The 26,013-nt window shown below is 37.1% G+C and overlaps 1 protein-coding gene across 1 annotated transcript in view; it reads left to right on the forward strand.

Annotated features, from left to right (window-relative positions):
• The window catches only part of scn5lab (sodium channel, voltage gated, type V-like, alpha b), a 126,841-nt gene that overhangs the window by 64,104 nt on the left and 36,724 nt on the right, over positions 1-26,013 (forward strand). Inside the window, exons 15-16 of the mRNA XM_073863598.1 lie at positions 4,480-4,653; positions 4,756-5,112. Coding sequence (XP_073719699.1) covers positions 4,480-4,653; positions 4,756-5,112 — 531 coding nt within the window. The remainder of the gene's footprint in view (positions 1-4,479; positions 4,654-4,755; positions 5,113-26,013) is intronic.

Genomic DNA, 26,013 nt, shown 5'->3' on the forward strand with positions numbered 1-26,013 from the left:
TCTGATATTGGTGAAATAAGATCGCTCAACTTTCACACGCTTGTAAAATGAAACGAAAGACGCGCAGATCAGACGCTTTTATCAATGAAAGGCTAAAAATAGCGCTGTACACCGTGTGTTTGTGTTAGAGGTCAGAAAAGATGAAAAACATTTATCTCAGTACCTCAGATTACATAAATGGGCGGAGAGACGGCGTGTGGCTGTTCCAAGACATTAAACCACATGCATGTTTACACTAACAAGTGTTACGCATACCCATGCTATAGTTAGCCAAGGAACTATAAAACTTCAAGTTTACAACATAAACTGTATAGATGTAAACGAATATGCTGAATTACCTGTGGTGAAGATAGAAAGTAACTTGAGTCCAATGAGCCTCATCTTGGAAAACTAACTCCAATATTGACTTTGGTCTTGATGTTTTTCCTGTCGCGTTGTCGTTTAAAATACCTGTTTCGCTTCCTTGGCGACTTGTTTTAATGTCCTCGAGAATAGTTCTTCAACAGGCTTTAAAATCATTAGATAGCAGGTTTATCACGGCGTGCGGCCGAAGGATTCAGTCTAACGCAGGTCGCATATCCGGGCTGCATACGTCATCAAGCCTGGTTTATTTAAATTAACTGAGCATTACATTCGCAAGTCATAAGCATATTACATCAATTTACAATTAACTAAGAATAAATGTCAGCTTTATAATTGTTAATATTCTGAAATAAGACTGTCTTGATGACGTATACCGCCTACACATGCAACCTCCGTAGGCTTCAGCTCGCGGCCAGCTTGAGTGTACTCTGAAAGCGCGAAAGGCGGAGCTTGAATTTCAGGAATGTCCCTCGTCGGCGAATGTATTTCAAAGATGGAGGCACAACATGGATTCAGCCAGAGACCGCTACGGCGGTATGTATTTTAAATAGCAGATTCTACACTTACGAGAATACTTTGATTAGTGGGTTGGAAGTAATTACACATGAATGAGCACATACTTTTGAAAGAAAACATGGGTTTTTGCTAAGAATTAACTAAAAAAAGTACACACTGGAGCTTTAAAATTCCTAGAACTTTTCAACCCTAGTTAGCAGTGTGTAAGGAAAGATGAAATGTACTTTATTTAAAGATTTAAAGGTTTATGAGCTGTTGTTGAATAAAATGGGTGACAACTGGAATTTAGCAACAGTCTGAGAAACAATTGAGATATTAGCCTCTTTCACACAGTAATTCCGGTATTTACCAGAATGAATTTACCATACAAAAATGTGCTGTTCACACACGCAGTGACGGTCCTTTTACCAGTAAGACATCCTTCACACATCAGTATCAAAATACCGGTAAATTCGGTGAGAAAGCGGAAGTTACCTGTGGCGCGCGGCGAGCTCAGTGTTGTATTTGTAAACAATCACGTCCTTCATATCGACGGTCTGCATTTTGTTGTTTTCACGTCTGTGGTAAACGCTGACGGTCGCAAAGTTGCTCGTGACCAAACAACATTGCATGTTGTAAACGACGTAAAACCAAAACTTAACAATCTTAAACAACAGTTTGCACTTTAGGCTTCACAGAGGGTGGGCTAACGACGTCGGTAATTCGGCAAGTAGATGGTACGCTGTTTTAAACAACTTTGGTGAAGAAATGTGGACGTTCAGGTGTGCTCGACTTTCAAGTTGCGTGCGTGTGGAAACTTTTTAATTTTTTTATTTGTTTTTTATTACATTTTATTTCAGAAATTCAAACATTTTACAAGGAGTTATAAATAAGTATACAACTCGGAACAATCGAAAACCAAATAAACATAAATTATAAAACGTGTGTGGGGAAACGTCCGTAAAAAGTGCAGGGGTAAATGCGTCATCTGTATTAAAACGTTATGATTGGCCCGGTTTTAAATGCTGGTAATCGATATTTTTTTGTTAACACATAGCGTAAGTTACTGGTAATCTTACAACCTCTCTTACTGGTAAATTGGCAGCACTGATTTACCAGAAAGGTTCTGTTCACACATGACCTGTTAACTGCAATTTACCAGTAAATTACTATTAAAGACTGCATGTGTGAAAGGGACTATTGAGTTATTTTCTTATATTAGGTTCACTCCATAAACCCAAAAGAGATTAAAGAGCCAAGTGATGAGACAACACAGATATCAGATCATATCAGTATTTCTCAGCGCTGACCATTTGCGGCGTTTGGTTACGTATGCCACTTCCTTCACACACATCAGACTGTCTCGTAGTAGAAATGATGATGTCATTTCAAAGTCAAAACGTGTCTCGTCACTTGATTGGCCGCAGTATGAACTCTTACCATCATCAGTTTTTCTGATTGGCCTGCAGGCATTAAAAACACCCTCTCACACGACCTCAGTACCCTGTTTGAGACACCTCATGACTTCACCATCACAGCGGCTTTCAGTCGATCGGAGATAATCACCTGCGTGCGAGTTAATTGCTTGATGAAAATGTTAATGTGCGTAAGGTGCCTCTGTTTGAAAGCTGAACGCTGACGGAGAGGAGATGTCTCTCGGTCACATTGAGTCTGTGATCCTGCATGTTGCTTACTTAAGCAGCTGGGAAGAAGTTCAAGCGCAGTAAGCGTCAGTAATGTTTGCGCTGGGCGGCTCTGCGCCGCGGGCGTCTCAACACATGCTTCACGATGCATCAGTATTAATCTGTTATGCTCACTAGTGATATGAAAATGACTCACTTATAACTGGAAAAGGGTTTGAAAAAGATCATGACCATGTCCGAATCATAATTTATTGTAAATTCAAAATTAATATGAATTGTTATGTGAAAAAATTATATATTGTTTAATTTCAAATTACAGTAGAATAAATTATTGAAAAATAATTACACAAACAAATAAAACATCTCATTATGACAATAATAAATGCATATAGTCTAATAGTCTTAAACAAACAGATTTGTGTTCTTTTTGGAAAATATAAGTAGCACTTAAGGTTATATTAGTTTACTTGTTAATGCATTAGATAACATGTAACTAACAAATGAGCAATATCGTTTTCAATATTTATTAATCTTTGTTAATGTTAGTTCTTTGTGCATTAACTAATGTTAACAGATACAGCTTATGATTTAAAAAATGTATTATTAAATGCTGTAATGATGCAGAAGAATTGCTCATTGTATATATATATATATATAGAAACAAAATCACAAATATACACACACATATACTATATTATGTATAATATATATACATATATATATATATATATATATATATATATATATATATATATATATATATATATATATATATATATATATATATATATATATATATACATATACATATACATATACATATGTATATGTATATGTATATGTATATGTATATGTGTATATATATATATATATATATATATATATATATATATATATATATATATATATATATATATATATATATATATATATATATATATATATATATATGTATATATATGTATATATATTATACATAATATAGTATATGTGTGTGTATATTTGTGATTTTGTTTCATAAGCTTTTGTTGTAAAATGAGACCTGAAGATGTTTTCATGATTCAGGCTTGAGAAGGATGAAGATGTTTGTCCAGATCTCCTTTCATTAGCGAGATTAAAGAGTTGATTAGAGATGTGAGGCAGAAGCAGAGTTGATCTTCAGGTCTGCTCATCTTCACAGGAAGATGTTTGGTCCTCCTCTTCTCTCTATTTCCCACCTGAGTGTCACGTACCACAGTCACATCCAAACGCTCGCCTCTAGAAACAAGAAACAGAAACGGACAGAAAAACGCAAACAGCAGACCTGTTGAAAACCGTATCTAGCGTCCTGGTGTCCATGGTGATGAAGAGCAATGGTTTATGGGTAAAATATAAGTGCAGAGGATTTTCCGAAACCAGCATTCCCACAAAAAAATGTTCCAGGAGCAAATTCTTTAAAATGATTAAGAAATGTAATTAGTTTTGGTCGTCATCAGTTATTAGTCTTATACCACGGTTACCACAAACATTGCATAAACTGGTGGTTATTTTAAGACATTTGACAGGTCAGGTGTGTGTTATCAAAAAATAATTCATAACCGTAGAACATTTTTCAACAGCCCAGCCCTGTGGTATCAGTGAGGGATAATGTACAGACAGCAGGTTGTTATCACAGAAATATATTATTATTAGACATATTTATATTTAATTTTGTGTAATATTAAACTGTATGATTTGCAGCATCTGGGTTACCGTATGTTACTATTTTTCAGTGGTAGTTTTCTGAAAAGAATGAACCTTGAAATGTCGCGACTGGCCAATCAGAATAAGGCATTTAGAGAGCCGTGTAATAAAGTAAAATATAGATTTATTATTTTTTCAGCCATATTTTATACTTGTATGATTACATGCACATGTATCTCAATATTTGTCATGAGTAGTGGTGGTGTAAACCTAAGAGCATTATTTTACTTTTTCTACATCTGATGTTTTTCCTCAGGTCTTCACTGGGATTTTCACGGCTGAGATGGTTTTAAAGATCATCGCTTTGGATCCGTATTTCTACTTTCAGCAGGGCTGGAACATCTTTGACAGTCTGATTGTCAGTCTGAGTCTGATGGAGTTGGGTTTGTCAAACGTCGAGGGTCTGTCCGTCCTCCGCTCCTTCAGACTGGTAATGAATTGACTTCAAAGTGTCCAGAAGTTAGTATTTGGCCCCATCTTGCACCCGTAAATGATGGTTTTATTGAATGTTGCTCTTCAACTTTTTCTACAGCTGAGAGTCTTCAAGCTGGCAAAGTCATGGCCGACACTCAACACGCTAATAAAGATCATTGGGAACTCTGTAGGAGCTTTAGGAAACCTCACACTGGTGCTGGCCATCATCGTCTTCATCTTCGCCGTGGTGGGCATGCAGCTGTTCGGCAAAAACTATGAGTCTTGCGTCTGTAAGATTTCTAAGGACTGTACTCTTCCTCGATGGCACATGAAGGACTTCTTCCATTCGTTCCTCATCGTGTTTCGGGTCCTGTGCGGCGAGTGGATCGAGACCAAGTGGGATTGCATGGAGGTTGCTGGACTGCCGCTCTGCATCCTTGTCTTCATGCTGGTCATGGTGATCGGGAACCTCGTGGTAAGTTGGCTTGCATCATTGTCTAAAGTAAATGCTGAGATGGTTGGTTGATGGTTGTACTCCTGTGAATCATGTTGTATGATGGCATTGATGTTATTTACAGATCATCAGCAGAAATGAAAGTTTATAGTTACCTGTGTTTTTTGGAGCTCATTAGGTGAGACTGAATTGTGGCTTGTGTTTGGGTTTATATCTCCTCTGTCACTTTGCTTTAATACGGTTGACCTCCTGACATTTTTGCTTGGCATTTTGGTTGGCCAGTTACCCCAATCTTATTTCTGCCGTGCCTGAAAAGTTTTGGCTGTTGTGTGTCCGTTACACAATGAAGTGAAACTTTTATAAGAAAATGTGTTGACAAGCCTCTCTGTGTCTGTATATGTTCATACTACTGTATTATTTATGGATGTGATAATGATATAGAATAATGGTGTATATATATGATAGCAGGACAGTACATAATGTGCAGTATATGAGTGCAATATTTACTCCGCTTCTGATATACCTAGAACAATTACACCAGAAATGCATCATTATTCATATTTATATAATAAAAATAACACATGCACTATATTGCCAAAATGTTTGGGACACCTGCCTTTATATGCACATGAACTTGAATGACATCCCAGTCTTAAAGGCAGGGTATCTGATTTAATCCAGAAACATTTTTAGTTATGCTGCCTGGTTAAAAGTCTCCTCACATCCTGATAGCAATCACTGTGTTAAGTTGTTTAAATGTATTTGTAGAAATTTATGTCATCTGTGAAAGGCGTAGGACCAAAAAATGTTCAACCAATCATAGATCTCGGTCTGAATGGATGTTGCCTTTTTTGTCCCTCATCCGTAAGCATAATTTGAATGCCACCACGCAGCCTGTTCACGCAGACACCATACGTCATCGGCGCGTTCACGTGCCCTCACCTCCCATCTGTAAACAGAGGGAGAATCGCAAACTTTTCTGCTGAATTGACAACCTGCACAGGAGCCACAAAACGAAAGACATCTTTTAAAAAACTACCTGGATCAGCAAAGAGCAAAAACCCAAATGAACATCAATAACTTTACTGCTTTACCACGAGATGCAAACCGCTGCAGGAGGCAAATGGTCTGAAAGGGTCGTTGCACTGTTTATTTTGGTAAGGTTGGTACGCGATATGTTTGTATTGAGATGGATTCAGATATTCGTCTTTGATTAAACATTGTGTTGCTTATGAAATTTGTGTTCGTTTACAGATTAGTGTAATGATATAGTTACTACATCTGCACAACTGAAAGTGTGATTTAACTAATTCCGATGTAAACCAGATTGTTGGTTATTTTGGTAATGTTATTCATTTTGTACTGCAAAGTTTTCTCACTGCTGAATGAGACATGAGATGTGACCGTCTGATCTGTGCATGTTCATGTGTTTTGAAAGAGGCGTGACTTTGGATGGCGATTTGAAAGGAGGGTGGGATTGTGATTTCATTGCTCGCATTTTTCAAAATTAGATACCCTACCTTTAATTTATAGGGTTTAATATGGAGTTGGCCCACACTTTTTAGCTATATCTCTTCTTGGAAGACTTTCTACAAGGTTTAGGAGTGTGTTTATGGGAATTTTTGAAAAATGTTTAATTCTAAAATTGACTTGAACGGCCGTGGGACGCTGTAATGTATATCGGATTATCGGAAATGTGTTTAGAAACTATATCACTGTTATTAAAACAGATATACTGCCAAATATATTGATATCGAATTATATAGGTCCAGCCCTAGAGTAGATGTAGTGATGTGGATCAGTGGATGGTTTTTAATCAAATGCTTGATGTTCACTAACAGCCTCTTAAGTGTCTTGAGTCTTGTGCTCAGTGGCTCAATGGTAATCGAGCTTCAGTCTCAATAACTCAACAGATCCTGCAACGCCCCACTGTGGGATTAAACCTGAAGCTTCTTTTGTAACCATTACAGATCCCTAAAGTCAAACCGTGGGATTTCTGCAACAAATTCTTTTAAGGATTTCCATGTCTTTTTTGCACTTGGAAACCATATTTTAAGGTTGAATGTATCTGCAGATTATATGTCTGTGCTCATTGTAATATTTGATATTACTTAACTGAGATGCAAAGTTATTTGGCTGGAGAACTTCTGTTGGCCACCACCCCAAACACACACACACACACACACACACACACACACACACACACACACACACACACACACACACACACACACACAAACCATATCCACGCACGCACACACTGTACATATGCATCTTTTCTGTACACAAACGCAGAGCTCAGTCTCATTTAAATACACCCATGATAGATTTTCTATTTAAATAGCATTATGTGCAAATTTACGACATCTTATTCACTTCATTCATGTGTCGAGCCCCGTGGCTCATATAAATTCTTCCACAGTCTCTAAGTAACTACTCAGGATGATCTAAATATAGCCACATTATAACAAAGGTAACTATTATAACCATTTGACCTTTAACTGCTGTATGCAAATGAGCTTATGGAAGATCAGGTCATAATATTTGAGGGATGCCACACATCTGCAGTGTTTATGAAATGTTGCTCGTAGTATCACACAGTCTCTTTATAATAACAACTTCTCCTAATGCAAACACAACACCTGAACATGTGACAATGAGAATAAAACAACAACACTCATACTGATACATCTGTCACACTGTACTGTGTGTGTGTTTATGGTTGTGTTCAAAGCTCTGGTGTGGTACCTTCTTAGACCGCAGTTTTCATATGCTTGCTCTCGATGTGAAAATGTGTTATCTGGCAGACAACATTATTGTACTTGATGTTGATGTTTTTCTGCATTTGCCTGTTTTAAAAGGTGTAAATGTCGTAAGTGCAGTACGCGACGCTAATGTGGGTTCTTGCTCGCACTCTGATTGACATGTGGGTGTGCTTTTCCGGGGGAAATGCCCATAAAAGGAACATGGGGTCACTGATACATAACGGGTACCCATGTTCGGAAAAAACTTTTAGAAACTTTCTAGGAAAAAGGAGGCATGAGTTTGGCCAAAAAAAAAAAAAAAATCTGTCACACACTCTGCTTTTTTGACACTTTGCATTTGTTTAGCATGAGAATTACAACTCTTTTGCTACATACACACCAAATGCTGGGCATCGCTTTTCTCGCTCTAGATTACTCGCGGTATTTAATTTTGTGTCATGCACATTTTTTGCTCGCTGCAAACACACTGCCCATATTGCATTATTCGCATCGCCCCACACGAGGACGCATCTGATCGTGTCTTTGCATTGACTTTGTATGTACTCGTGCAAATCGTTGAACACGCGTCTGGTGTAAACCCACAGTTAAAACTGCATTAATAAGTCAGAATGCTTGAAATATACCATTAACCACCCCAAATCCCCCCCAAGTATTTATTCAGAAGCAGTATTGCATCAGTTTGGAAATCCTCTTAAAATCCTCATCATTTTTTTATTTAAAAAAAATGACCAGTATTACATCAGATCTTTTTTTGACACTCGCTCACCTCTCTTTCATATTTAAAGAGCAGATTTATTCAAGCATTTATATCATTAAAAGTGTCCTCATGATAAGTGCTTAAAATGGATAACAAGTGTCATCAACCAGAGAATTACTTCCAGAGATGCTATGAGTGTGCAATGGATTCGGCGTTCCCCGGAATCCTGCGGGAAATTAGCGTGTAAATACAGCACACAAAAACTCTTTGTGGCCTGGTGTTTTTGTTTGTAGGTCATTGGGTTGAGGTGAGATGTGCTTTCTCTCCTGGTTTTACTGATGCACTATTATAAATATTGTCCTTAACATGTCCAAAAAAATGAAACATTGGAATGTTATTATCATGAAATGCACACACTTGAGTTTCTACATTTAAAAAGTTTATCCATGTCTTTAATGTCTGAGTCATATTTTATTTTCCTTGTTATTTTTGAGGATCTGCTGATTTACAGTAGAGATATGAGAAACATTTCCCGATGATAAGCCATCTTAACTGTGAATGTTTATATTGCACGTGGACATTTCCCCTGCTGTCCATGACCCTATCAGAGCAGCCGCAGTCGCTGTACGTGAGATATAGCTGCACGTCTGCGCAGATCTCACTGAATACAACGTTACAGTCACGTAGACACAGCACAGACGTGTACGTCACAGAAAGAGACTGTGGTCACATTGGGCTGATGTCTAAAGGGTCTCAGGTATGTGTGCGTGTGTGTTTGTGTGTTCAGTCATCACTACAGATGGATGTAGACACATTGAGATCCTGCACCTGTGTGTGGATAATCAGAATTATTTAAAGCGAGATCGGGTAACTGGAGAGGTGAAAGTGATGTGATCAGATCTCTGCTCGCTCTGGGTTGTCATGATAGATATGTCTAGAAAACTGTCAGAGTAAAATGCATCATGTGATTCATGCATTTGTAAGATCTTGTATTTATTTCAGCTACCTGTAAATCTTAGAGTTTTTGAGCAACAGGTAAAGAGAAGCGTTACATCTCACCTGTTGTCTGCATCTCGCTTCGCATCCTGCCAACATTTGTGGGCATCGGTGTCCTTGTATGGAGAGATAGTGTCAATGGTACGTGCTATCGGTGATTGTCACGTCTAGATTGTGTGTGTAACCAGATCTTCACTTCTGTCCCTCAGCTGTCCAGCTGGTATCTCTGAGATTCTGACTGTGATTGGCTCTCAGTTTCACTTATGCTTGTTAAGTCAACAGTATAACCTGCCAGTTAACACTTTACTCATAACTAGTAAATAATGCTTGTGGGTTGCTGTTTTTTGCTTTTATGGATTGTTTCATTAATAAAAGTGTTTTTGATCAAATGTTGTGACTTTAATGCTGAATTTTTAAGATATATATAACTGAACTCCTCTGTTGATACTTAACAGCATCATTAGTTGTCTTGAGAAAAATATGTAAAATATATTCATAAACATATACCAGTTCCTGGTTTCTTTCAGCAATCTAATAAAAACAATCAAATGTATTTTTGTCTTGTTTAGAACAAATAATATTTATTTTATTTTAATATTCATGTGCAGATTTATGAGGAAGAATCTCATTTTGGATGTGACATTTCAGAAAGCTGCACTAACTATTGAAATTAATTTGATAAAATGTTTGAAAAGAGACCTCACATTGGTATTTAAGCTGCCAAATATTGACATAAGTGTTGCCAGATGTACAATAATTATCACATTTGTGTCATAATTTTGACCTCTGTATGATGTATGATCAATAATGAAAAAATCACATAATGTACGATAATTTCCACATTTTGTGACACTTTAAATGCTCGTTGCAGTCATAAGGCTTCTATACTCATTGATCTATCTGTGGATCCTACTTCTACCCTCATATTGGTGAGGAGAACACAAATGCATGCATCGCATGTTTTCTGTCTCTTGGTTTTGGCTAGAAGGGACACAGCTACGTCCTAAATCTCACGAGATGTTGAGTTTAGAGTTAGGTTTGGGGGCAGGATTAGAATGAAAACAGCGACCCTGGCTAGATGGAATACAGTTACAGTCTAAATCCCGTGAAATGTTGAGTTTAGGGTTAGGTTTAGAGGTTGGATATGGATAAAAACAGCTCTCATTCGGATAGATTGCTCTTTCATAGGTGGTTGCTGTTTCCCTTCTAGCCACAACTCCATCTCTTCTCACGTTATGTCTTCTCGGGCACTCATGGTTGAGAATGTCTCTCTCTTTCACGGGTAAACGTTCCTGCCACGGCACTTAGATCAGTCGTTTCCAGCCAGTTATTTTGACTCTCCCACTATGGTACCGTACACCTAGTTATGTATCTACTGGGAAAATCTGAAGGCTATCAAAAGTTGTTAGATAAATCGATGTATTCTGCACATTTGACTTGCGTATGATAATTTTCTTTCAAATACCATGATTTTGAGCTTTTGGTACATTCGCTGGACATTTCTAATCTGACAACACTGATTGACATCTGTAATGTCCAGTACGATTAAAGATCCCATAACATACAGAGTTTCTGCCAATCTCATGTTAATCTTGAGTAGTATTTCATCCTTAATGTCTCCGAAGAGTATATTTCGGGTTGTCAGCGTTATTAAAGACAAAACAGCCTTTCAGTTTTTTCCCTGAAAATTGCAGAACTCTTGGAAGCGTATGGCGGGAGGTAGGAATGCCACGATAAATGCCAATATACACTAATAATAATACCTGCCAGATAACTATTCTGAATTGCACAGTCGATATTATTCACAGCTATTTCATGTACTACAGCTTTTGATCAGTTATTCCTTATCGATCTGCTGACATCACTGTTAGTTTGAGTCGTTTACAAACATGCATTTGAAAAAGAAACACTCTTCAAACATAATCATTATACATATTCTTTATTATCATGAAAGTACCTGAAAAGGTTTGAAGAACAACAATATAAGCCATTTCCTAAAGCTGCGTGAGTGATGGTTCTTCGTCTGCAGCGCATATTGAGTTTCTGTATGAGAGCGCCCTCTGGCTTTTGGATGTAGCGGCATTTCACCGTAATTCATTGAGAAGCATAACAAGCCTCGTCGGCCGATATATCGGTGCACCTATAGTTGGAGGAAATAAAGAGTTATGAGTACAGCACAGCTATGTGTTAATGTTGTTTACATTATACGCTCATTGCAAACGAAACACTTGAGATTAGATTTTGATTTACTTACCGCCTGTGGTCCCACTCAGGGTCTTTTACTGATGGGAGAACTCCATTTCTCAGTTGTAAATGATTGGCAAATCCGGTGTTGAACTGGGCCTTGTTTGTAAAGCAGTCGTCTCTGAAATGCATGTAACAAACATAAACCCATTCGCAATTATCTTGTTGTCCAGCTGCATCCACGTTGTCTTAGGACAGGGTTACTTTGAAAGCTAAGTAAGGTTTTCTTTTCTTAACTTTCAAAAACACGCTTCTTTTGTTGTGCTATTGTTGATTCTCTATATATATTACAAAGTTGTAGCAATGATGCCTGTGTCTTCTAATCCTAATGATGAGTGTTCTCGATCTCATCACTCTGATTGACATGTGGGTGTGCTTTTCCGGGGGAAGTGCCCATAAAAGGAACAAGGGGTCCATGATACATTACAGTTAACCATTTTCAAAAAAAACTTTATAAAAATTTGGCCCCGAAAAACTAGTTTTTTGACACTTTGCCTTTGTTTAGCATTAGGATTACAACTCTTTAACTGTGTTAAGAAGTCAGAATGCATAAAATAATCTTAAATTTTTTATGGTAATGTTTACATTTGCATGGAAGTGCTCTTCTGCAATATTTGTTGTGTATGTTTAACAGGAGCACATGGTTAGCATGCGTTGATCAAACATTGACATCTAAGTTTTTTGTTCTTGTATGTTTTGGCCTCTCCGTACTGACATGATTTTCCTGCAGGCTGGTTTTTGTTTGTTAGTTGTGTTTGTTGTCCTAGGTTTGCATTGAGATCGATGTTGAGATGTTTCTTCGGGCTACACCAACTCTTGACTGACAGAAACATTTGCCACCTGTTGTGTTGTCAAATGTAGCGTATGATAATGTAAGGCAGCTGTCTGATGTAATGGTGTTTTTTTTAGGCTGCGCTCTGTGTATCAGGTCAGTGTGGGTGCGGTTTTGTGTCTAGTTGAGGTATGTGAGACGCCCCGCACCTCGTCTACCTGCGCTATGAGCTCACAGACCTTTTATGTTACATGGAAACAAGAGAAAGGAGATTTTCAAGCTGGATTTTATGTTCAGACTTTGCTTGTAGCTTAAGTGAACAGGTGTACGATTAAAAAAGTCAAACCTAGTCAAGGAATAATCAGACTCACATTACTAGTTAATAATGCAGGTGAATGAAATGCACCGCTTTTGAAATGTACAGCTTACTGTAGATTCATACATAGCCCAGTATAACAATTCATTAAATAATCACAGTTCATTCTTATGATACTTAATCCTGAATCACCTTTTTTTTGTGTCCACACACGACCAGATTCATAAATAGGGTTGCAAAATTTTGGGATTTAGGAAATGTTTGGGTTAAAAACCATAAACCTAGTATAATATACACAAATATCTAAATATCTGCTGTGCTGATGTTGTAGCACGCACACACACACACACACACACACACACACACACACACACACACACACACACACACACCCACACACACACACACACACGAAAATAAATACACACTCACGCACAAAAGCACACACACTTGGGCACACATTCACACACAAATGCATGCACAAAAACACACTCGAGCACACACACAAATGCATGCACAAAAATGCACACAAATGCATGCACAAAAATGCACACACATGCATGCATAAGCGCATGCACAAGCGCACACACGCACGTGCACATACACACACATACTCCTTTAACCAAACTCCTGTGTTGATACTCAACAGCATCATTAGTTTTGAGTCTTGAGATCTTAATGTTGTCTGGTGTGCATGATTTCATTACGAAGGTCTCAGGTGATGTAGAAGAGTTCAGGGTTTAGTGTTGTCGCTCTCTTCGGTGAAGTTGTGTGGCCTCTGCTGGTCATGATGAATGTGATGAACATCAGTCACAGCTCCCTGCGGCTCTGAGATTTGCTGGAGATCTCCGCTGTGACTGCTGCTAATGAAAGTAAATCACTCCTGAAGTCTTAACTGCGTTACAGTTTTGATAGAGAGAAATGTGAAGAGGAGAGACACACGTTGGCTCTGTTTCAAAACCTAATGGATTCACTGGCAGTCGGCTTACAGTATTGTACAGTATGTGTCATTCTGTATGTATGTTTATGTCTCATGTGCATCCATCCATCCATTTGTCTGTCTATCACTTATCTATTATTGAAAGACTTTACTACATTGAGAACATTTGACAGACTCTGTTATATTTAACATTATTCTGTCATGAAGTGCAGAGCTTAGATGTAATTTAGCATGAAGCTGTTTATTTCTGGATAATTAAAGAATGATTCAGCACAGGTGATGGGGAATGACTGTACACATCTGTGTCTAAGAAAGAGAGGTGTTTTTATTTATTTTATTATTTTATTGTGGGATTGTTTTAGCCCCGCCCCCTGGTGTTTTGCTCATGCATCAGTTACATCATAGTCCCGCCCATTGTTCAAGCTGTCATAGCAGCAACACAACAGATCAGCAAGACTCTCATGTTGTTTTAAAACAGCACACAGTCCTGTGATTGTCATTATAATGTTTGATTCTGATATGTATGATGAATGTAATGTAAATGCAAAAACCACCAAAGTCCCATGTAGGGATGCATAACGATTAATCCTGATTAATCTATAGCAGAATAAAAAAATTGTTTACATCATATATGTGTGTGAACTGTGTATTATAACTTTGTATAGATAAATGCACACACAGGCATATATATATATATATATATATATATATATATATATATATATATATATATATATATATATATATATATATATATATATATATATATATATATATATATATATATATATATATATATATTTTTTTTAAGAAATGTTTACATGTGTATATACATTTGTATATTTATGTATAATTTATATTTACATAAATATAAATACTTAATATATACATATTTTTTTCTTAAAATTATACATGCATGTGTGCATTAATATACATAATTATTGCACAATTCACACACATATATGATGTAAACCAAAACTTTTATTCTGCTATAGATTAATTCCGATTAATCGTTATGCATCCCTAGTCCCATGTTTGCAAAACTAAAGTTCTATCTACATGACTGAAGAGATATATTTGAGATATCTCTAAAATCATGAGCTAATTAAAAAAACATATTTCATATTTCTGACCAACAATGACCATGTTTACATGCACCCACATAATGCGATTATACTGAGATTTAAAGGCAGAGTCCACGATGTTTGAAAAACGCTTTGGAAAAGGAGATGGGCTGACTACCAAAACACACTTGTAGCCAATCAGCAGTAAGGGGCGTGTCTACTAACCGACATCCTTGCCGGGTTGCGTATGTGTGGGGCGGGTCTTTTAAAAGAAGGTCCAGATTCTATTGGGGTAGGGGCATGTATGTTTAGGTGATTTTAAATATCAACATTGGCTTTCAAACATTGTGGACTTCGCCTTTAACACGATACTTTGATAAAAATTCAGCTCATGATTGCAGCCAATTATAATCGTATTAAAACAGGTGATGTACGCCATTTTTAATCGCTGGCCATGCAAACACTTTAGTCGCATCTATACCACACTATCTGAAGCGTGCATATGTTTTGTCACCTTTAAACTTGACATAAGGAGGTTTTCCCTGAGCTCTTTCAACACGACTCGCTGTCAGCAGTCTTTATCCACAGCAGCGTATAAAACCATTACAGGCACTTTCATAATATTTCTGTCTTCATCACAGCACAGAAGAACAAAATATGTCCATAAGAACGTGTTTGTCATTTAATGTAAGTTAATAAAAATAATGAACAGTATTTGTTCATCATTTGTGCTCTGTATTAGGCTATGTGTGAATAAAAAACACAATTATTAGCCAATAATCAGAAACTGCATGTAAACAGAAGTAAAGAGGTTAACTCATTCCTCGCCAGCCATTTTTTGAAAAGTTGCCCACCAGCATTTTTTGTGATTTTCACAAAAGTTTCACAAAATGCCTTCCAGAAAAATGTTCTTCTAAAATATATAAACATACAAATATATCTAATGAAAGAACAGACCCTCTGCTTTCAAACAAAACAAGCAACCAAACATAACTGGGGGAAAACGTTTTATCCTATCTAGATTTGTTTCTCTCAAAAATAAAAATAATTTTCTTTAAAAATATTTTTTTTTAGCAAAAAGCTAAAATAATTGCATTTTTGTTAAAGAATCTTGTTAGAGGTCAGATTCAGAACGATTATCAAAACATACACAGAGTTTAAAATTAGTAAATAACGTTATGGCTTCAGTTTTTTCATAAATTGGGTAAGTGCATCTAGTGGATAATCGCGGTATTGCAGATTAACATAAAATTTATCAGGAACACTTTTTTATGCAAATGGTTTCTCCTAATTGATGGGACAACTCGTCAATGGCGGGGAAAGAGTTAATAGTTAAACGTAATAACATATTATAGTAATAACATATTACTGCAATTAACTCTTTACTCTGATTATTGTAAATAATTGCATTATTGATGTACATGTAAACATAGTCAATGAAACCTGACATGAACTATTTTTGTTTTTATAATCTGAAATTGCCCTAAAAACACCTTTATCCAAAGTCATTTTAGCTACTACGCATGTGCCCACAGGTTGTCAAGCGCTTCAGGTGACTCTGTACAGAGCTCCTCCCCTAGACAGTCATCAGTCTTATCGATTGATGATTGGTTCCTTTAATTAGAAGGCGGGACTTCTGTCAGCATAGTGGCCATATTTAGAGTCGCATTGTCCACTGTAATAAGAGTGATCATTATATTTAATATCTTTGGTTACAACAACCTTGACTTCAGTGTGTTTTAAGGGCAGATTAATCTAACATTTTAAAGATTTGATGCATTTGTGTCATTGCTCTTATTGTAACCTTGGTTTCACACAGCCGCATTTTAGGCGTCAAAATCCCGTCTACCGCGTCTAGTTTGCCACTTAGACATTTGCACAAAAAGTGCACAAAAGCACAAAATGCACAAAAAGCACCATTCGCGCCTACCGCGACATACACTCAATTCGAACTAGACGCGCAAATGAGGCGGAATCGCGTCTACCGCGCAGCGAGACCTCGAGACGCGCGTCAACGCGTCTTCACATTGACTTAACTTTGAAATCACTCACGCTTGACGCCTCTACCGCGGCTGGTGTGAACGCATCATAAGACACTTCTAAAGTACAATTTTGAGTCGCAAAGACAGTCAGTGATTGGATGATTTACAATCTGTGGGTGTGGCCATCTGAGATTTATACTTTTATCTTTGTGTACATTTGATATTATCTTGCTATTTTTTAAAATATGTACCATGGTATTAACTATTAATGTATTATTAAAACCTTTGGGGTACCTTGTAAATACCATGGTATATTAATATGGTAAGTCAATGATGGTATTGCCATCTGATACCAGACCAGAAGTGACTTCAGATGATCATACTAACTCGGTTGGGCTCAGGTGGAATAGATACACAGCATTACATCACATCTGTACTACTAAACAGGATGAAATACATCACGCTTGTCTTTTTTAACTCCTCTGAACTAAACGTAAAAGCCCTGGTGTTTATATTATACAGTAACAGGGGGGTGGAGGGGGGGATTCAAGGCCACTAGATGGAGCGACTCGTCTCACATATTGAAATGCCATGCTGGTGGCCACGCTGTGATTTATTCTTCACAAGAGCAAAGTGGGTCGGCTTTATTGTGCTATGAGAATAAAGCCATAGATTACTGAAGCCAAAGACATACTTTACAAGTAAATGGACATCCCATATTTGTGTTGACATGCTATGAAGTGGATAATATGTCAAACAGATGCATCTTTCATCTCTCAGACACATCCAGACTCTTCTTGTTTTTACAGTCATATTTACTCATACTAACCAGACATTCTCCATCAGACTGACATCACAGCGTTTAACAGAGATAAAACACAGCACTACACACCACAAAACACAGTGTTTGTGGACCTATTGACCCAATCATATTTCACAGGATTTTTTGTTGCCCTTTTATATCTCAGGAGACTTACTGTTCTCAGTTAAATTATCATAAGGGTGTAAAATCCACACAGATAGCAGACATGAGAAAATAGAGGAATTTAAATATTTCCTGTCATATATTAAGATACATTATGTAGGAGAAGCTGTTGAGCAATGAAAGATTTGTGGTTTTATTTTCCTATAACTTATTCCAGGTGTTATATCACTAGAAGATGTAATACGTTGATTCTGTTGTTGGTGTCGGCTCGCATCCTGAAACATACAGTGCTTGAACTGTCTCAGTTTGTTGTATTGAACGCTCCAATAGGCCTTCAGAAGTTTAGAATATATTCTGCTATCGCAAACCATTGGTGGGTTTATACAGGCCCATACAGCAAAAAATATTTTTTTTAAATGGTAGGGCTGTCAAAAAGTTAATCGCATGCAAAATAAGTTTTTTGCATTATATATATATGTGTGTGCACTGTGTGTAATTATTTTGTATATAATACACACACATTCATGAATGTTTTACATGTATTGTATATACATGTGTATATATTTTATTTTTTATTTTTATATATTTTATATTATATACAAAATTAAATATACACTCCTAAAGGATTATTAGGAACACCATTGAGTCATTGATGGCATTGATTCAACAAGGTGCTGAAAGCATTCTTTACAAATGTTGGCCCATATTAATAGGATAGCATCTTTCAGTTGATGGAGATTTGTGGGATGCACATCCAGGGCACGAAGCTCCCGCCTTTTTTTCCCATTCTGACATTCAGTTTGGAGTTCAGGAGATTGTCTTGACCAGGACCACAACCCTAAATGCATTGACACTGCCATGTGATTGGTTGATTAGATAAGTGCATTAATAAGAAATTGAACAGCTGTTCCTAATAATCCTTTAGGTAAGTGTGTATATATACATAAATACAATTTTTCTTAAATTTATACATGTATGTCTGTATTTATATATACATAATAATTACACACAATACACACACAAATATATTATGAAACACAAACTTTTATTTTGTTTGTTTATTTTATTCGTGATTAATCTTTTGACAGCCCTATTAAATATATTTCAAAATATACAAAAAATAACAAAATATTTTGGTATATGTTTACAAATTTTTCATCTATATATTTTTTGTATATTTTGAAATATTTTTTAAAATATATATTTAGCCCTCCATATATTTCAATCCAAAGAAATATTCACGTTGCAATGGAAGAAAAACTTTATTTAGGTTACGAACAGCTTTAAAAAATTAACATTAAGTATTTTTTAAAATCTTAAAAAATACTCTATAAAATGAGTATATTTTTAACAGTATAGTGTCGTCCAGGTATTTACTGTACAAAGATACAGATGCTCATTTAAGAATCCTTAAACATATACTAATATTAACTCAAATAAATATTCACTAATTTACATCACTGGTGACCTTTGAACCATGCTAACGTAATTATTAAAAAGTCTGCAAGATGCTACGAATAATTTACCGTTTACAGTGTTATCAAGTGAACTTAACACTGAGATGGAAACTGTGATCCACAGAGAAAATGTAACCGGAGCGCCGGGTCACCATTAAGAGTAGAAGTGCGTAAATGTGACGTCTCTCATTGCCAGAGTCACTATGAGATAGAAAATTCACTTGCACAACCTGTGTGGACTTTATATTCTATGCCATTTCTATATGAGCTTTAATAAAATAAACAATCTATACTTTTACTGTGCTGTTAAATAAGCACATACGGTATTTAAATATTTTGTGCTATAATGTTCCTTAGAGCAGAATTGTAGAAATGCACATTAAAAGTAATGTGAAAACTTTTTGTGTGCTTACATCCAGCAGCTATTATCACTCATACAGACCTTTAACTCTTCATTGGGTACCTCACCCCGCTCGGTGCGTCCTGTAGACGTGAATGATCCTCACAACATTTGGCTTGTTTGATGTCTACTGTAAGTAACTTGTGATTGTTGCCTGGCATGTATTGAAACAAAGGGTGGTTGTGTAACCAGAGACGTCCTCAGAGCATGTGACATTTAAAGCCGCTCAGTTTGGTGTCATGAGTTGAAATCACAGTTTTAATTACAGCTGTGTGAAAAACAAAGAGATGTGCCGGTGGTCCGATGGCTTAGGGTGATATATTGGTCTCTGGGGTATAAACTCAGTCGTAGAAGAGGCGATGGACGGCTTTGTGTCCCACACATGCCCTTGTTTTCTACCCTGCTCCCATTCATCATTAGTTGTGTTTTACCAAGTCAAACAGGTAGCTTGTGAATAATCTCTTATTGTCTCAGTTATTTGAGGTTTGTTATTATTTGGAAAGGTGTTTCAACCCATTACAACCACATAGCAGCTGTCTACCAATTATAAACTATTTTGAACACCTAGCAACCTCATAACACCCTAGCAACCGTGCCAATCGCCGCTCTCTGTGTGGTGAGATTTGCACTGGCAAACATCAACATCAGCATCTTTTTGCTTTATATTTTTAGAAAATGTTGTCCTACATTCGTGCAAAATAGTCCAGAAATATGTCATGTTTTTTTGTCTAATTAACCTTTGAGTTATATTTCAGTCGTGTTTCATATTTTTGCCCGTAGCGCAGGTGCACCGGGGCAACAGCAGTGAGAACCCATTCAACAATATGACACACAATACAGATTTTTAACATTGAAATAGTTAACTCTGGGTTATTCAGAGAAACCTAAAGTAATTGAAGACAAAAACCGATGGCATAAACAGGGTGCGAGACCCAAAAGTGCTCAAGACATTAGACTGTCACTAGTGTCACAAATTGCTGCATTAGCATCATCTACCCCAGATATGGGTACAACTCGAGTAGCCAATATTGGTATTCTACCACCCCCTGTACAGCTTGAAAATAGATTTGAAGCACTAATAAGTTTGGGTGAAGAATCCCCAAATGTTAATGGACACAGATCACATCAGTCAGTAGCTTACAGAGCTAACAGACGCTCAATATCATACAGGCAGCGGCGCTCCGCTCAGACAGCAGCCGAGCCAAACACGCTGATAGTGGGTGACAATATTATCAGAAACTGTGAAAGCAAGGCTACCCGTACATACTGTTTTCCTCGTGCAACGGTGTCTGATGTTAACAAGGAACTCTGCAACATTCTGATGAAACATAAGTCTGTCAGTCGGATTGTCATACATGTGGGAAAGAATGATATTCGGAAAGAGCAATCTGAGCTCCTTAAGGTGGATTTCAATGAACTTTTTGAAACACTTGCAAGACTGAAAGTTCAATCTTTTATCAGTGGACCTCTCCCAGCCCGGGGAACAAATATGTTTTCTCGGCTACTAAGTTTAAATTCATGGCTGCAAAAAACCTGCACCATGAGAGGACTGAATTACATTGACAATTTCAATATTTTCTGGAGCCAAAGGCAACTTTTTAACACAGATGGTATCCACCCAAACAAACTAGGTGCTAGGTTGCTTAAAGACAATATCTTTTTCTCCATGCATCATCCATCAGCTGAGTGTACCAGTCCACTACTGAACAGCGGAAATGACCACAGGATTTCACACCAGCACCTGGATGGACATTCAGATGACAAGGAAAAAACTCTGCAGTCACAACTACTGTTCACAGACACAGCTCAGGCTGAGCCCTGCCCACAGACCTCGCTACAGCTGGATTGTGAATCAACACCCAAGGACGTTTCTGTTGATAATGACCCGAGGAATGATAACACTCCCTCCCAGCCTTCAGGAACACCAGAATCACAGCTGATGTCGTCACACTCTCTCTCCCTCTCTCCAACATCACCACTTCTGGGCTTTTCAGAGAAAATGGAGAAACTGGTATCTGCTGGAACAAAGCTCTCCCACTCTATTGCTGCGAGTCCCCAAATATCAACCAAGAAACAGCGGGCTCCTCAACCACCAAAGCCTTCGGGCCCAGCCCGCCCTCCCCCTCCATCTGAGAGAGCACTCAGACCTCTGCCTCAACGTCAGGGATCACACCAGCCCTCATCTGCAAACAGCACTGGTAACTGATGTGTGTTGGGTTCCCGCTACGTCAGCAGTAACAATCATAAATATTTTAAGAACAAGCGGGTGCCCAATGTCCCTTTAGCTTTCCCTATCTCTGTCCTGACATGTGATAGAAAGATGAAGGCCGTCTCCAGCCGCACAGCAATTCTATCTAATCTACTGCCTATTATACGTCAGTCTGAGATTGATACAGTGCCAAAACCAGTTACTGTTAAGTTAGCACTTCTGAATATCCGTTCACTAAAGAACAAATCCTTTTTAGTTAATGATCTTATCACCACCAACAACCTGGACTTTATGTTTCTAAATGAAACTTGGTTAGATGACAGCTGCAGTGCTACAGTCCTCAATGAATCAGCCCCACCCAACTTTACCTTTATAAATGTCTGTAGAGCTGTTAGAAGGGGCGGAGGAATAGCTGCTTTATTCAAAGATGCCTTTCAATGCAAACAAGTGTTACTTGGTGATTACCAGTCTTTTGAATATTTGTGTATTGCTTTAAAAGGTACACCACGCATTCTGTTTACAATTATTTATAGACCTCCCAAATACACCTCAGCATTTGTTGATGAATTCACTGAACTTTTATCAACAATTTCCTCTGAATTTGATTATTTTGTTATTGCTGGAGATTTTAATATTCATATAGACAATGCAGAAAACAATGCTGCAATTGAACTGTTAAATGTTTTAAACACTTTTGATCTGACCCAGCACGTGCAAGGTCCTACACACAATCGGGGACACACTCTTGATCTGCTCATTAGCAAGGGTCTAAACATTTCATCCACTGTAATCAAGGATGAAGCCCTATCTGACCATTTCTGTGTTTACTTTGATTTATTGATCTGTCCTGCCACTGATGCTAGATCTGTCTATGTTAAAAAAAAGGTTCATAAATGAGAACACCAGTGAGGTATTTATGAATGCTATTTCAATGTTGCCAAACATATCTGCAGACTCTGTTGATGTTCTCCTTGAAAACTTTAACATAAAAGTTAAAGATGCCATTGATGGTATAGCTCCAGTAAAGGTCAGGGTGATCACTGGCAGACGTAAAGCACCCTGGAGAAACACAACAGCAGTACAGCGCATGAAAAGAACATGCAGAAAAGCTGAACGTATGTGGCGGAAAAAAAAACTTGAAGTACATTATAGCATCTATAAGGACAGTCTTCGTGCTTTCAATGTAGAACTAGGCACAGCTAGACAGACCTTCTTTTCAAACATCATAAACAAAAACATAAACAACACTCGCACTCTTTTTGCTACTGTAGAGAGACTAACAAACCCCCCAAATCAAGTTCCTAGTGAGATGCTCTCTGACAACAAATGCAATGAGTTTGCAACCTTTTTCTCTGAGAAGATCAGTAATATCAGAATGACGATCAATACGGCCTCATATTGTACTGTGATCAGTCAGATATCATTACAACAACCTCAGAAATTAGCCATTCTCTCAGAATTTGGCATAATTGATATAAAAACCTTGGAAGAAACAGTACAACATCTTAAAGCATCAACTAGCAGCCTTGACACGCTCCCCACATCTTTTCTCAAAAAGGTACTTAACTGCTTAGAAACTGACCTCTTAAAAATAGTAAATACCTCTCTGATCACAGGCACCTTTCCAGAGTCATTAAAAACAGCAGTTGTTAAGCCTCTCCTAAAAAAGACTAACCTAGACAAAACCATACTTGGCAACTACAGACCAATCTCAAATCTTCCGTTTATAGGCAAGATCATTGAAAAGGTTGTTTTCAATCAGCTGAACAATTTCTTAAACTCAAATGGCTATCTGGACAATTTTCAATCTGGTTTCCGTCAGCATCACAGCACAGAGACAGTGCTCATAAAGATAATAAATGATATTCGATTAAACTCTGATTCAGGTAAAATATCAGTGCTGGTGCTACTAGATCTTAGTGCTGCCTTTGACACAGTAGATCACACCATACTCTTACATAGACTGGAAAACTGGGTAGGGCTCTCTGGGATGGTCCTCAAATGGTTTAAATCATACCTACAAGGAAGAGGTTACTATGTGAACATAGGTAACCATAAATCTGAGTGGACATCCATGACATGTGGGGTCCCACAGGGTTCAATTCTTGCACCGCTTCTGTTTAATTTGTATATGCTCCCACTTTGTCAAATAATGAAAAAGAACCAAATTGCTTACCACAGCTATGCAGATGACACCCAGATATACTTAGCCCTGTCACCTAATGACTACAGCCCCATTGACTCTCTATGTAAATGCATTGATGAAATTAACTTTTGGATGCGTCAAAACTTCCTCCAGTTAAACAAAGACAAAACTGAAGTCATTGTATTTGGAAATAAAGATGAAACTCTCAAAGTTAACACATACCTTGACTCTAGGGGTCTAAAGACACAAAATAAAGTCAGAAATCTTGGTGTAATTTTAGAGTCTGACCTTAATTTCAATATTCATGTGAAAGTGATAGGCAAATCTGCTTATACTACCATCTAAGAAATATAGCCAGAATAAGATGTTTTGTCTCAAGAAAGGATTTAGATAAACTTGTTCACGCTTTCATCACCAGCAGGGTGGATTATTGCAATGGACTTCTTACGGGGATCCCCAAAAAGACCATTAGACAGCTGCAGCTAGTACAAAACACTGCTGCCAGAATTCTGACGAGAACATAAAAATCTGAGCACATTAATCCAATCCTCATGTGCTTACTCTGACTTCATGTTACATTTAGTATAGATTTTAGATTATTGTTACTCGTTTATAAATAACTTCATGGCTTAGGACCCAAATACATGACAGATATGCTAACTGTATATAAACCTAAAAGATTACTCAGATCATTAGGATCAGGTCAGTTAGAAATACCAAGGGTTCACTCAAAACAAGGTGCGTCAGCATTTAGTTATTATGCCACCTCTAGCTGGAATCAGCTTCCAGAAGAGATCAGATGTGCTTCAACAGTAAACACTTTTAAATCTAGATTAAAAACACATCTGTTTAACTCTGCATTTACTGAATGAGCACTGTGCTGCTTCACACTGACTGCACTTTTAACTCAAGTTTTATTCTTTTTACCTTTTTAAAGTGTTTTTATTAAAATCACATTTATTTTCTTTAATTGTTATACTAAATTTTCATGTGTCTTTGTTTTTATAGTGATTTTATTGTGTATCTATTATTTTTACATTTCCTTTTTCTCTTTTATATATTGTTTTCTCATTTCTATGTAAAGCACTTTGAATGACCTCTGTGTATGAAATGTGCTATACAAATAAACTTGCCTTGCCTTGCCTTGCCTTATTCTAAACCCAAATATGTAAATTACTTTATTAATCAACTTATATTATTTTATTATTCTATTTAATTCATAAAATCTTGAATAGTGACTGCTTGTTAAAAGCCCATCCATCATCAGAAAAGGAATTCACATGACTCTGGTGTGTCTTCTAAAATGAAATTATATGTTTGAATAAATTATTATGATTTAATATTTTTGGGTGAACGATTTCTTTAAAGTCTGTGTAAAGTTATTTCAGAGAATTGTTTCTAATTGTTTCTGAATCACGTTACAAAGATTGTGAACTATGTAGTACAGAATTGTGGAGTAACACTAAGGCTGGGCAAAAAAAAATGATTTTTCAATTAATCTTTTTTTACGTGGTCGATTCAAAATCGATTCGCAAAGGCCAATCGATGTTTTTTTTTTCAAATTTATTTCCGCAAACATTGAACGTAAACTTTAACGTTAAACAAATTACTAGTCTTCTCCACTAGATGTCACCCTCTTTTTTGCCTTGCGCAATGTTACCAAGAAGCGAGAGGTAACACCTTAAGTAAAACAATTTTTTCACATTTCTGTTCAGGATTATTTGGGCGGGGCTAAAACAGTGTCTCGATGATGCACTGGAGCCACTGAGTATGGCCCCGCCCCTAACACAATCGCAAGCATCCATTCAGGTTGTAGCTGTGTTTGAAAGTTGAGAGACGTCAGCTTTCCCGCGAGTGGGCGTGGCTTTAGCTTCACAGTGGACACGCTTTTTATAGACAAGATTTGTATAGCTTATTTTAATTACTTTGCATTTTTTTTATCATACAAATTCATCTTGGTGGTTGATAAAACATTTTTCTGTGTTGTGCCAAAGTGACTTTACAGTGCA

The sequence above is a fragment of the Misgurnus anguillicaudatus genome, chromosome 25, assembly GCF_027580225.2.
Source record: "Misgurnus anguillicaudatus chromosome 25, ASM2758022v2, whole genome shotgun sequence".
Lineage (NCBI taxonomy): Eukaryota > Metazoa > Chordata > Actinopteri > Cypriniformes > Cobitidae > Misgurnus > Misgurnus anguillicaudatus.